The sequence below is a fragment of the Anas acuta genome, chromosome 19, assembly GCF_963932015.1.
Source record: "Anas acuta chromosome 19, bAnaAcu1.1, whole genome shotgun sequence".
NCBI classification, from domain to species: domain Eukaryota; kingdom Metazoa; phylum Chordata; class Aves; order Anseriformes; family Anatidae; genus Anas; species Anas acuta.
The window spans coordinates 6,739,211-6,751,110 of NC_088997.1; the positions used below are offsets into that span (position 1 = coordinate 6,739,211).

Genomic DNA, 11,900 nt, shown 5'->3' on the forward strand with positions numbered 1-11,900 from the left:
TACACTGCACTTTATTTTATATTTTTTATACATTTTTGAGTTTTTTTTTTATTGTAATTGGGTTAAAGGGAAAGTGATTCCAAGGAAGTTTTGGGAGCCCCCGAGGGCTGTTAGGCTCTCGCAGGGTGAGAAGGGCCTCGGGGAACTAGGAACAGAGCCATCCGCCTGGTCCGTGGAGACGGACGCGGCCCTAAAGCAGGGGGTTTTTATTACACTTGTTCCTCAGCCTCAGCTCTGCTCTTGGTGGTGTGTTTTCACTCCAACCATCTCCCTGGCTTGTGATCTGCTGATTTAAGAAGCAAGGCTCTCCTTGGGTGGGGAGGAGCTGCGGACCTACACCCGTAATGGGGCAGCAGGGTTGAAAAAAGGGAAAGGAGCCTGCTTTTAGAGCAAAGGGCCCTGTGCAGAGCATGAGGTGTGGTCTGTCCTCACCCTCTGCATCTCTTCTTCTCGCTCGCTCTGTGCCTGCTGCAGCCAAGCTGCCTTTTTGGCCGTCCCTTGAGCTGTGCCGCTTTCACCAGGCGCTGTGCAAAGCCCGGGCCCTCCCCTAGGCTGCTGTAACCCTGAGCGTGGCAGCGCTGCTTTCCCCCCAGGCACAAGGGCCTGGCAGGACCCCGGGGGGCTTGGCTGCTGCTGGCCCCATCCCAGGGGGCTGAGCAGCTCTCCCCGTTCCTCTGCTGTCCCCCAAAACCCAGATGCTGGCACGCTGGGGGGACGCTTTGGGCTTGGTGGTGTTTGCACCCCGTTTGCCAAGTTGAGCAGACCTTGGAAGCTCGGTTCTCCGTGCCCCCATGCCCATGGTGACAGATCCCTCGGGTTCCTGCTCAGCCCCTGCCCTGGCCCCTCTGTTCCTACCCGTCCTTAGGGCCAGGACCGCTTCCCTTTCCCATCCACAGCCGTGGCCTCACCACGTTGCCGCTCACCCGCTGAGTGCTGCAGCAACAGCAGTGAAAGCAAAGCCTTTGCATGCCCTCGCTCCGTCCATAGCTTGTCCTGCTTTTAAACCAAGCCCCTGCCCAGCGCGGCTTCGCCCTCCCCAGCATGCTTTGACGCCACCGCCCCCCCAGCAAAGCTCTTCTGCACAGCACCCCCCCGGTGTCACTAATTCAAGGTCAATAAATGCTTTATGGTGGGAGGTGGTTCATTAGGACTCTGGCACTGTCCGCAGCCAAGAAGCCAATGCTGGGAAGAGGTCAAACTGCCCCATTTATCCAGCCCTCAGCCCCTATAAAGAGAGGAGCCCCCAGCAGGGCACAGGAGCTGCAGGACCCCGGCAGAGGTGGTGTCCCTGGATAGGAAGCCCTGTGCTCTGCCGAGGCAAAAAGTGGGGCAGAGCTGGAGCAATCCAGCCCTCGAGCCCTGCCTGCGTGTGCTGGGAGGTGAAGTGCTCCAACGCCCGCAGGGACACCGCAGAAATCGTTATTAGAGCAATTAATGAAGCACCGGCAGCACCGGGTGCAGGGCTGTGCCAGGGCAGTGGGATGGCAGAGGGTCAGAACTGCGCTCAGCCTCGCTCTGCTGAACAGCCGGGGCAGCTTTGATGCGGGGAGGGGATGCTCAGCACCCCTTCCTCCTGCCAGATTTCCTCCCAGCTTTTGGGGCACGGGGGTGTCTCCGTGCCGCAGGGCAGAGCCCGGGCTCGGTCGGTGGCGTTTCGCCCTCCTCTCCCGCCGTGCCGCTCGGTTGTTCGCCGTGTAGCTGTGTTGCTCCTCAGGCTTTACCTGGTGTCCGTGTCAATAAACTCATTTCCACAAAGCCGTGGCTGTGGTGTGGCTCTGTGGGGCTGGGAACAGGGTCTGCTTCCCCCAGCTGCTGCCTGCTGGGGCTGGATCAGGTGCGAGGCAGCCGCATGTGCGCCCCAGGAGCCCCTCGTCCTGCTCCCTGCACACAGCGGACTCCCCAAAATAATTTCTGGAGCTTGCACAAGGAGGTACCGAGTGTCCTCAGTGCTGCTCCTCTGCCTCTGCCTGCTGCTCTCTTCCCATCTCAGAGGGCAGCGTGCGGTGCAGGGGGCACCAGCTCCTCGGCACAGGCAGCCGAGGAGGAGCAGGAGGGAGATGGATGTGCTCATCCGGCCCTTTCTGGTCCCCAGATGGGCTCTGTGTTCCCTGACCCGCTTTTCCCAAGGGGAAATGATAAAACAATAAGAGATGCTGATGCATTCAGAGTGCTCTTGGCCCATGCTGGCGCCTTGCAGAGGGTTTTGCCCGTCGCTGGTGCTGTCTGAGGCAGGGTGGGTTGGGCTGCAAAACCTGTGCGGTGGCAGCCGGCCCCAAACGAAGCCATCGAAGGGGCCGGGAAAGCAGCAGCACGGGAAGCAGGACGAGGGGTTCCCTCCTGCAGAACAGCCCTTTCCTTCGCCCCTTACCAGCTCTGGATTAGCAGCACGTGGAGATGAAGTGACTCAGGACTGGGAGGGCAGGGAGAGCAGCAGCCCACCGTGCCCCCAAAGGGATGGGGGCAGCGTTCAGTGGGAACCCACAGTGCCATGAGCCCCCGGGGCTGCCACCATCCCTGTCACATCGCAGGGCGAGGGGAAGGGTTTGTCCCTCCCCACAGTTCTTCCAGGGGCTCCTCGGGGAGCACTTGGTCTTTGCTGCTGCTCTGGATTTACCGGCACACTCGTGCCCTGCAAACGGGGACACGGCGACCCTGGGCTGTGCCGTTCCCTGCAAACTGGGTTTGCTTCCTTGGCACCGTCAGTCCTCAGTGCCGAGAGCTCAGGTGGCCGTCCCCAGGCTCGGAGCTGCTGCAGGGGGACCACACCACGGGGCAGGAACCTCCCCGGCTGCTCTGGCTGAGATGGGGCCAGCCAAAATCACTGGGCGGGCTCCCCAAAACCACTGCGGCTCCCACCAGCCTTGCGCATCCCGCTCCGTGTGTGTGTGTAAGGGCTGACAGCAGGTCCCCAAGCCCATGGGGCAGAACGTGGAGAAGCTGTGACAGCCCCCGAGCCCTCAGCCTCGCTCGTCCCCTGCGTGCCAGGACGTGCGAGCAATTTGGTGGCCGATTTTAGGGTCACATCCATCTCCCGTGGCTGGGGCTGGGCGAAGCCTCCGCTCCAGCGGGGACGCGCCAGGATCCGGCCCCGCTCCCTTCCCCCCGCCACCGTATATTAAATTTCACAAATAAAACTGCAAGTGAAGAGCATCTCGGAGGGAACTGCTAAAAATAGCCCCCAGGCTGGAGCCTGGATTGTGCAGGCGAGTTGGTTTGGTGTGCAGCCGCGATCCCTGCCCTTTCCCAGAAACGTCTCAGGCTGAGCGCAGCTCTCCGGCGGTGCCAGGAAGGGCTGCTGGGGGGCCGGGGGAGAGGAGCAGCACCTGGGGCTGGAAAAAAACCCACAGGGACACCCGAATATTTCCCTAGGTGTGAGCACCAGGCAGCTTTGCAGGAAAACAAGCCCCACATCTCTGAAAGCCTGGGGTTGAGGTGCAGGGAAGGGCTCTGCCTGCCTGTGCCTGGCACCGACCTCAGCCCAGCCGTGGCGCAGAGCAGCACCGAGGCTTTGCTGGCTCCCCATGTCCCCCCCCCAGTTGTGGGGCCGTGCCTGCTCTCCCATTTTCCCCTGGGAAGGAAGAGGGATGCCGTGGCTGTGTGCTGATGCTGGTACCCTCCTCACCCCGGAGATGAGCCCCTCTGGATGATTTTTTCCCAGCAAAAGGTGTCAGCAAGGCTGGGGGGGCCCGGCTGTGCCATGGCCGGTGTTTGGGCTCTGCCAAGCCCCACGGGGGTGTCCCGGTGCTCGCTGCAGTCCTGGGGAGCAGGAGCAGGGCTTGGGGGGCACTTGGAGGAGCAGAGATGCTGGGGGGAGCCCTTGGAGGGGGGGAGCTGGGCCCCCACCTGGACCCACAGGCACCCCTTTCATCGCCATCGGGTAAAAGCTCAATGTGGGGTGTCCCAAAAACGCAGCTTCTGTTCCCAAAACGCCCCTTCCTCCATCCGGCCTCACCCCACACCGAGGTGGGAGCACCCCCCCGGGACAGGGGGGCTGGGAGAAGCCCCCACGCAGGGACCCAGGAGCACCGAGCCCCAAAGCGAGCGGGGCAGCGGGCGAGGGTCCTGCTATGGGGAGGGGGGGGGGTAAAAGGCTGAGGGCACCGGGCCCCCCCCCCCGGGTGCTGGGCAGCCAGGGGGTGCCCGATCCGCGCTGCGGGGGCCATGGGAGGGGTCTTCTGCCAGCGGCACCTCCCCAGAGCCCCGGGAGGAGAAGCGGTGCCCTTCGCGGCTCCCTGCGGGGCGCAGCGGGCCGGGCATTCCCCGCAGCAGCTCCCGGGCGCTGCCTCCATCCCCGCCTGCCTCCCTCCGCGGGCAGTCCCCGCACATCCCCGCCCGGCCACAGCCTCCTTCCCTCCCCGGGCAGAGCCCGCAGCGCTCCGGGCACTGCCCGCCCCCTCCCCGGCCTCCTCCAGCCCCCCCCTGCTCGGGCATCCCCAGCCTCAACCCCCCCCGGGGGGCTCAGCCTCCAGCCCCGGCCGCCTCCCGTTTGCCCCCCCCCGACCCCCGGCAGCCCCATCCCGGCCGTGCCCGGGTTCCCCCCTTCCCCTTTATCCCCCCCCCAGCCCTCCCCGTGTCCCCCCCTCCAGCCCCCGCCGCCTCCCGGTCCCCGCACCGGGCTCTCCGCATGGCTCCGCCGCCCGCCGGGGCGCCGCCGGCCCGGGCCGCCGCTGCAAGGTACCGGGGGGGGGGGCACGGAGGGAATGGGGGGGTGATGGGGAGGGGGCAAAGTTGCCGCTGGGAGGGGGGCAGCGGGGTGGGGGGACCCCGTAAAGTTGAGCGGTGGAGCTAAGATGCTCCCCCCCCCCCCCACCTCCTGCCTAGTTGGGTATGGGGGGGTCTGCGCCCCCCCCCCCCCCCAAGCATCCCTGTGGTGCTACAGCCCTTTAATGGGCACCCCGGGGGGCGACCCCAAAACCCCCCCCCTCCCCTCTGCAGGGCTCGGGCTTGGGGAGGTGATGCTGGCCCCGTGGGGAGCGGGATGGGGCCGGCTGGGTCCTACCCCCCCGGGGTGGGGGGGGGCAAATTGGGGTGCCCAAGGTCACGGTGCCCCGGGGCCGTGCCCGCAGCCGGGGGTCACGTCCCGGCCCCACAGCCCGTGGGGTGCTGCCGGGCTCGGCCTCACCGTGGTCCCCCCGTGGCCACCGCCGTGTCCCCACTGCGCGCCTCAGTTTCCCCCGGTGGCCCCAAACCGCCAGCGGGCAGCTCCGGGTGTTTCGGGGGCAGAGCGGCTTCTTGGGGCCTGTGGGGTGGCTGTCCCCGTGCGTGGGTCCCTGTCTGCCAGCCGGGATGGGGACAGGGTTTTGGGGACCCCCGGCAGGGTGTGAGGGCAGCGCTCGGCTCTGCAGCTCGGGCACCCCGCGGTGTCCTGCGGGGCTGGGGCTGCCCGGCTGCGTGCCCCCGGCCCCGGAGGGGAGCTGGGGTCGCTTTTGGGAAGGGGAAGGGGCTGTGGGGACGGGGCTGTCCCTGCAGAGGGGTGGCCTGGCCATGACAGTGCTTTCTGCTGGTGGAACGAGGCCCTGGCGGGGCTGAGCCCCCCGCACCCCCCACCCCAAGGCACGCGGCTTGGGAACGCTCCGGGCACGGGGCTGGGGCGCACGGGTCCCCGGAGGCACTCGGCACCTGCGGGGTGGTCCCAGCCCCGTGCCATGGCCCCAGCCCCATGCCCAAACCCTCCCTGCTGCCCCTGGGCTGGATCAGGCCCTGCTGAAGGCCCCCAGCCCCGGTGCCGGCGCTGGCCCAGCCCGGCCGCTCAGCACCCGCAGTGGGGACATCCAGGGCCGGGCTCTCCCCGGGGTGAAGAACCCCATGAGAACGGGGTGGCTGGAGCCCGCTGCCTTCTGGCAGCTCGGGGAGCGCTGCCCTGTGCTTTGGGGATGTTTTTCAGGGAAAGCAGACGAGAGCAGCAGGAATTGGTAAAAGCATCCATGCCCCGGGAGAAAGCACCAGCAGGTTCCTAAGGATGGGGGCCAGAGCAGGACCCATCCCATTGCCCGTGCTGCTTCCATCAAACCCCCATTGCCAGGGGGCGTTCGGGACCCTCAGACCCAGCTCCTGCACCCGTGTGCGTGGGTTATTGCCCCCCGTGCCCCCTCCACGCCCAGCCCTACCCTAGGGCCCCCTCCTGCCTCGCCACGTGTGCCCGCGGCTTGCGGGCTCGCCCCGTCAGCTGGCTCGGAAATTAGCCTCCATCAAGTTAATTGCCAAACCGCTCAAAGCCTGAAATTAAACATTAAAGCTGTCGCTCGCAGGCACAGAGCGATCCCCTCCCCAGCAAGAGGCAGTTCTGGCTGTCCAAGCGGAGGGAAGATGGATTCCCCAGCTCGGGGTGGCACCGGAGCCGCTGGGGGTGCCAGGGGACGCATCCCCTGCTCTGCCAGGCCCGAGGGGACCCTGAGCTGCTGGGCCCTCCCCGGGAGGTTTCCTTGCTCTGGTGCCAGAGGGGCTGAATGTGCCTCCTGTGGGGCTTTGGAAAGGGCAGGAGCCAAAAGGAAACCCAAAGGAGAAGAGGAGCGGTGGTGAAATGGGAGCAGGAGATCCCCAGGGTGCAGCAGGAGGGAGGCGATGGGCACAGGGTGATCCCCAGGGTCCTGCTGCCTTTTAGGAAACCCAGGTGAGACCCTTCCTGGGGCAGGGCATGCCCAAATCCTGGCTTTTTTGGGATGGGGGACCCTTGGCTCTCTCAGTGCCCGTGCTAGGGACATAGCCCAGCTCCTGGGGGACACCCATAACCCTTTATCCACCTCCAAAACACCCCAACCCGCACCACCAATGGGGTCTGCGGGGCATCCCCAGCGCCTGACCTCTTCCCCCTTGACCTTGCAGTGAGGGGCTGTCCCGGCGGGGACACGCATCCTGAATGGGGCTGAGGCCCCCTGCGCGGGAATATGCAGCCTCGGAGCCGCGGGGGCAGCACCGGGGCAGCGGCCGGCGCGCGGCGGCGGCATGGTGGCGACCTTCAAGATCGCCGTGCTGGGAGCCCAGGGCGTGGGCAAGAGCGCCATAGTCCGGCAGTTCCTCTACAACGAGTTCAGCGAGGTCTGCGTGCCCACCACGGCCCGCCGCGTCTACCTGCCCGCCGTCGTGATGAACGGCCACGTCCACGACCTGCAGATCATGGACTTCCCCCCCATCAGCGCCTTCCCCGTCAACACGCTGCAGGTAGGGGCGCCGGGGGGAGAGCCGAGCGAGCGAGCCCCTGCTCGGGGTTTGGCTTACCTAAACGCCGAGGACGGCGGCTTCAGAGCGGCAGGATGGGATGAGGTGGTTGGTTTTGTTGTTTTTTTTAAATTTATTTTTATTTTTTTTAATTTATTTTTTTATTGCAGCTTATTCGCCTAAAATGATTTCCAGCCCTGGAGGGGCGGTTTCCCACCCCATTTCCCACCTGAGGGGGTGCCCGTGGCTCCGTTGGGTCTCCTCATCCACCTGGGTGCTGGGGCAGGGCACTGGGATCCGTTCCCATCGCTGTCCTGAGCCAGCAAAGGGCTCGGGGAGCACGGCCAAAACCCTTGGGTGAAAATCTCAGGGGTCCCGGAGAGCCAAAGCACGGCGCACCCATTGCCTGAAGGCCACCCCTGTTGTGGGTTTGGGGTTTTGCTGTGTTTCTCTGTGGTTCCTCTAAGCCTGGTTCTCTTTTCCCTATGGGAAAGGCCGTTTTCCTCTCTATGGGCTCGTGTTTACCCCATTGAGGGGTTCCTTACACCCCTCACCCCACAGCGGTGCCTGGATCGATCCCAGCAGCGCCGACCCCGCCGGCTGCTCCCCAGCCCCGCAGCTGGCACAACCACCGCCTGTGGGGTCTGGTGGGGAAAAATGGGATTTTTAACCCCGTGCTGCTGGCAGGGACGGGCTGTCCTGTATTTTTAATCAGTGTAATTACACCGCTCCTGCTCCCCGTGGGGACAGGGTCAGGGGGGCTCTGCGGGGCTCCGCGCTTGCCCGAAGCTGCGGGGCAGGAGGTGAAGGGAGAGCTGGGGGGGGGGGGGGTTAAAAAATAACCGGCGTGTGCAGGGAACGAAAGGTCAGCGAGAGACATGGCCCGAAATAGCAAAGGGTAATTTATTGACATGGCAGACGACGCTCACATACTCAATTAACTCCGTGCCTCGCTGTGCTCAAGGGGAGGCGGGCAGTGGGAACAGATGGAGGCTTCCAGGGCAGGGGCTGCTCCGAGGGGCTCCCGGAGGGGAAGGGGGCACCACGGGGGGGGCAGACAGCGGCCGGGGCTGCTGGAGGCATCGCTGGGCTCCGCTCCTTGCCCAGGAGCAGCTTCCCTGCGGAGATGGATTGGGGAGAGGAGCACGGCCCCAGCTCCCCGATGTCCCGCTCTGGCCTCGAGCATCCCCAGGAATCCACACGTGGATCTCTCCGTGATTTCCTCCGCTCCTCGGTCTCATTTAGCCTCGTTCCCGGAGATCATAAACCCAGGAGGGACGATTCACCGTGTGCTCGGGCTTTGCCTGGGGAGCCTCGGTGCCTGTCCCGCTCCGTGCGCTCCTCTCCTTCCCAGCCCAACCTCGGGAGGGATCCTCGCGGAGCCGCCCGCACATGCGGTAACCCCGGCTCACGGCAGCCTCAGCACAGCCCAGAGGCACCCCCCAGAACATAACCCCATGGACACCTCGGGGGGGGATGGCTCCATCCCACAGCGGGGACGTGCTGGGGATCCACTGGGATCCACTGCGTGGGATCCACTGGGAAGCAGGGACGGGCTGCACTGGGGACGCTGTGCTTTGGGGCCGGTCACTGGTGTCACTTGTCCTCAGCAGACCCCGCTCCCGAGCGGCCGCTGCTCCCTGCCTGTCCCCAGGTCCCCTCTGCTGTCACCTTCCTGCTGCCACCTGCGGTGCTGCAGAGCTGCTGGCCTGGGACCCCGCAGCCTCCCCTGCCCCAAACCTGGGCTCCATCACCCTGAAACAGCCCAACGAGCAGCTCTGAAGGGGGGGGAGCTTTACACCCAGGCTTTCAGCCCCCTTCCCCCAGCCCCATTAAGGCTGCCCCTGGGTGGAGGTGCAGAGAAAGGCTTAAATCCTTTAACGCTCCCATCCAGGACCCCACACACCTGCGACGTGCCCAGGGGCCGGATCCTACAAACATCTTTCCCCCTACAAACGCGTCCGGCCCCCAGGCGGTGCGGGGCGACCCCCGGGGCACGCCAGGATTGATCCCTCTCTGCACCTTGCAGGAGTGGGCGGACGTGTGTTGCAGGGGGCTCCGGAGCGTCCATGCCTACATCCTGGTCTATGACATCTGTTGCTTTGACAGCTTCGAGTACATCAAAACCATCCGCCAGCAGATCCTGGAGACGAGGTAGGGGCCGTTCGCCGGCGGGGGCATGCCAAGAGTGGGGGGGTACTGTGGTGGGGATGGGATCCTATAACCCCCCGCAGAGCCCCTTCCATCCCGGGGCAGATATTCCTGGGGAAAACACCTTGGGGTGACACGGGGCCCCCTTGGTGGCCACGGAGAGGGACAAGGGGACAGGACGGGAGGTGGCACGCAGCTCTCTCACGGCGTGCCCAGGTGCCGGGTAGGGTTGGGGCTGGGTTGTGGCTCCGTGTCTCTGCCCTCCCTCACCTCCCTCCCGCCCCAGGGTCATCGGCACGTCGGAGACGCCCATCATCATCGTGGGCAACAAGCGGGACCTGCAGCGGGGCCGGGTGATCCCGCGCTGGAACGTCTCCAACCTGGTGAAGAAGACGTGGAAGTGCGGCTACATCGAGTGCTCGGCCAAGTACAACTGGCACATCCTGCTGCTCTTCAGCGAGCTCCTGAAGAGCGTGGGCTGCGCCCGCTGCAAGCACGTCCACACCACCATCCGCTTCCAGGGCGCCCTGCGCAGGAACCGATGCACCATCATGTGAGCCCCCCCGACCCCCACGGACCCCTCCCCGGGGCCGTGTCCCTGCAGGACCCCCAGCCCTGCCGGGGTGATGCTCTGCTGGGAGCCGTGCTGGAGGCACCCCAGGCGTTGCTTCCCCTGCGGTGACACTTGGGGACACGGCGCGCACGGCACGGGGCCGGGCAGGGCGATGCGGTGGCTGCTGGGGGGTCGGGTCAGGCTGGGCCAGGTGGGGCCCGGAGGTGAGGGGTGAGGGAGGACCTCAGCTGGATCCTCACTTCTGAGCATGAAGGAGCCACTCGGGGAGAGCCCCGCGGTGCCACCGACCTCAAATTCCCACCTCAGGGCTGAGCGCTGCCTCCCTGCGCCGCCACGGCCCGAGCTGGTCACCTCTGTGGGCTCTTGCTGCTCTGTGCCTGAGCCGGGCAGCCTGGTTTGGTTCCCCTGCCCCAAAAAGTGCTATTCCCACCCCCACCAGCTCCCTTTCCTCAAGCCTCGTCCTCCCCGTGTGCACCAGCCCCACAGAGGCTTCGCCAGCCCCCGGGTTTTTAGGGCCAAAACAAAACGCTGGGCACAGCTCAGCACCCCGACCCAAAACCCAGCATCCTGACCCAAAAGGCAGGGGTTCCTGGCTAGGCAGGCGGCGCTTCCAGGTGGATCCAACCCCTGCGGGGCTTTTCCCAGGGGAAGCTCGCGCCCATCCATCCATCCGAGACGGGGACGGTGCCCGCACAAAGGCAGCCTCCGAAGCAATAGGGAGCTGGGGTTGCATCGCCACTTTTATTTCTTAATTCTCTGCACATTCCTAATGGGAAAATGAGCCCCTCCTTATTTTTTTTTTCTTTCTTTCTTCTTTTTAAATTAATCTTTTGGCTGGTTTCCGCTCCGGACTGCCAGCTCGTCTGCAGCTTGTCCTGGAGCCCGGGAGGCGAAGCGCAGCCCGAGCTCGTAAATGGGGCCGGGTGCGAGGGGTGCAGGTCTGGGCTTTGTCCCCGTGTGACACAGGGATGCTGTGAAACAGCCAACACCAAAAGCCCACTGCCTCTGCCCCTCCAACAGGCTCCATTTCCCAGAACTGCTGCTGTCCTGGTAACTCTTGCTGTTAAGAGTCCTTCCCACTGAGCTCTAGCCCACTGCATCCAGCCTGGCCTCGCAGCCCGGACATCGGTCGGTCCCCGCATCCCTGCTCCAGCCCTGCCGTCAGTCCCTGCTCCATCCCCACCATCAATTCCTGCTCCATCCCTGCCATCAGTCCCTGCTCCATCCCTGCTGCCCCCACCACCTGCTTTAGGAACCAAAACCTCATCCTCTTATCCCAAACAAAATAAGGAAAAAAAAAAAACGCACAGAAAAGTCGAGGGGAGGGCGCACAGGGCGCAGGGCTGGGGGAGAGCAGCTCCCATCCTCTCCATCCCTCACCTTCATGGCAAGCCCACCGCGCCGCGCCGCCGGCCCAGCCCCATCTCCCCAGGATTGATCAGCCCACGTTACCGGTCTCTCGCTAGCTTTACCCCTCCAAATTGTTTGAGAAGGAAACTCCTTGGTAAATGCTACCAATAAAGCATTTATACCGTGCTCCGACGTGCACATGTCAGCGACTAAGCCAATACATTGTTTGTTATAACCCTGTAGCCTGCAGTTTATAGCACAATTAGTTACAGGTTTTTATAGCATCTATTTAGTATTTTGGAAAAAAAAAATGGTTATAAATATAATTGTTATATTCTATTGTACTTTATAGCCAGAAGTTATATTAGTATTAACAACCCTCCCTGCTCCGGCAGCAGCGCCCAGCTCCCGGACCACTGCCAGGAGAGCGGGATTGGGGCCGGGACCCCCGGCACAGCGGGGCTGGGGGCTGGGATGGCAGAGGATCAGTGCATCCCCTGACCCCTGCAGCACTTGGGATCAAACCGCCTTGCCCCCCTGCCCCATAAATATGCCCTCATCCCAAAGTGTTACCGCTCTGCCACCACCTCCTCGTCCTGCTCTGTTTCCTCGCTCGGCTCTACGTCCACGCAGAGATAACCTGCTGCCGAGCTGGGGGGAGGCTGAGGAT

General features: G+C 64.3%; 1 protein-coding gene across 3 annotated transcripts; it reads left to right on the forward strand.

Moving 5' to 3' along the window:
• Positions 1–4,180: 4,180 nt before the first annotated feature.
• RASL10B (RAS like family 10 member B) lies at positions 4,181–11,574 on the forward strand. 3 transcript variants are annotated; one of them, XM_068656031.1, is made up of 4 exons: positions 4,181–4,674; positions 6,823–7,158; positions 9,265–9,309; positions 9,593–11,574. In XM_068656031.1, exons 2-4 carry the CDS (start codon positions 6,943–6,945, stop codon positions 9,986–9,988), a joined length of 657 nt encoding a protein of 218 aa, XP_068512132.1. In that variant the 5' UTR covers positions 4,181–4,674; positions 6,823–6,942; the 3' UTR covers positions 9,989–11,574. The 3 variants fall into 3 exon arrangements, with proteins under 3 accessions (XP_068512132.1, XP_068512135.1, XP_068512133.1); XM_068656034.1 differs by having other exon boundaries at positions 4,187–4,674; positions 9,185–9,309; XM_068656032.1 differs by lacking the exon at positions 4,181–4,674 and adding an exon at positions 6,341–6,610.
• Positions 11,575–11,900: the final 326 nt, after the last annotated feature.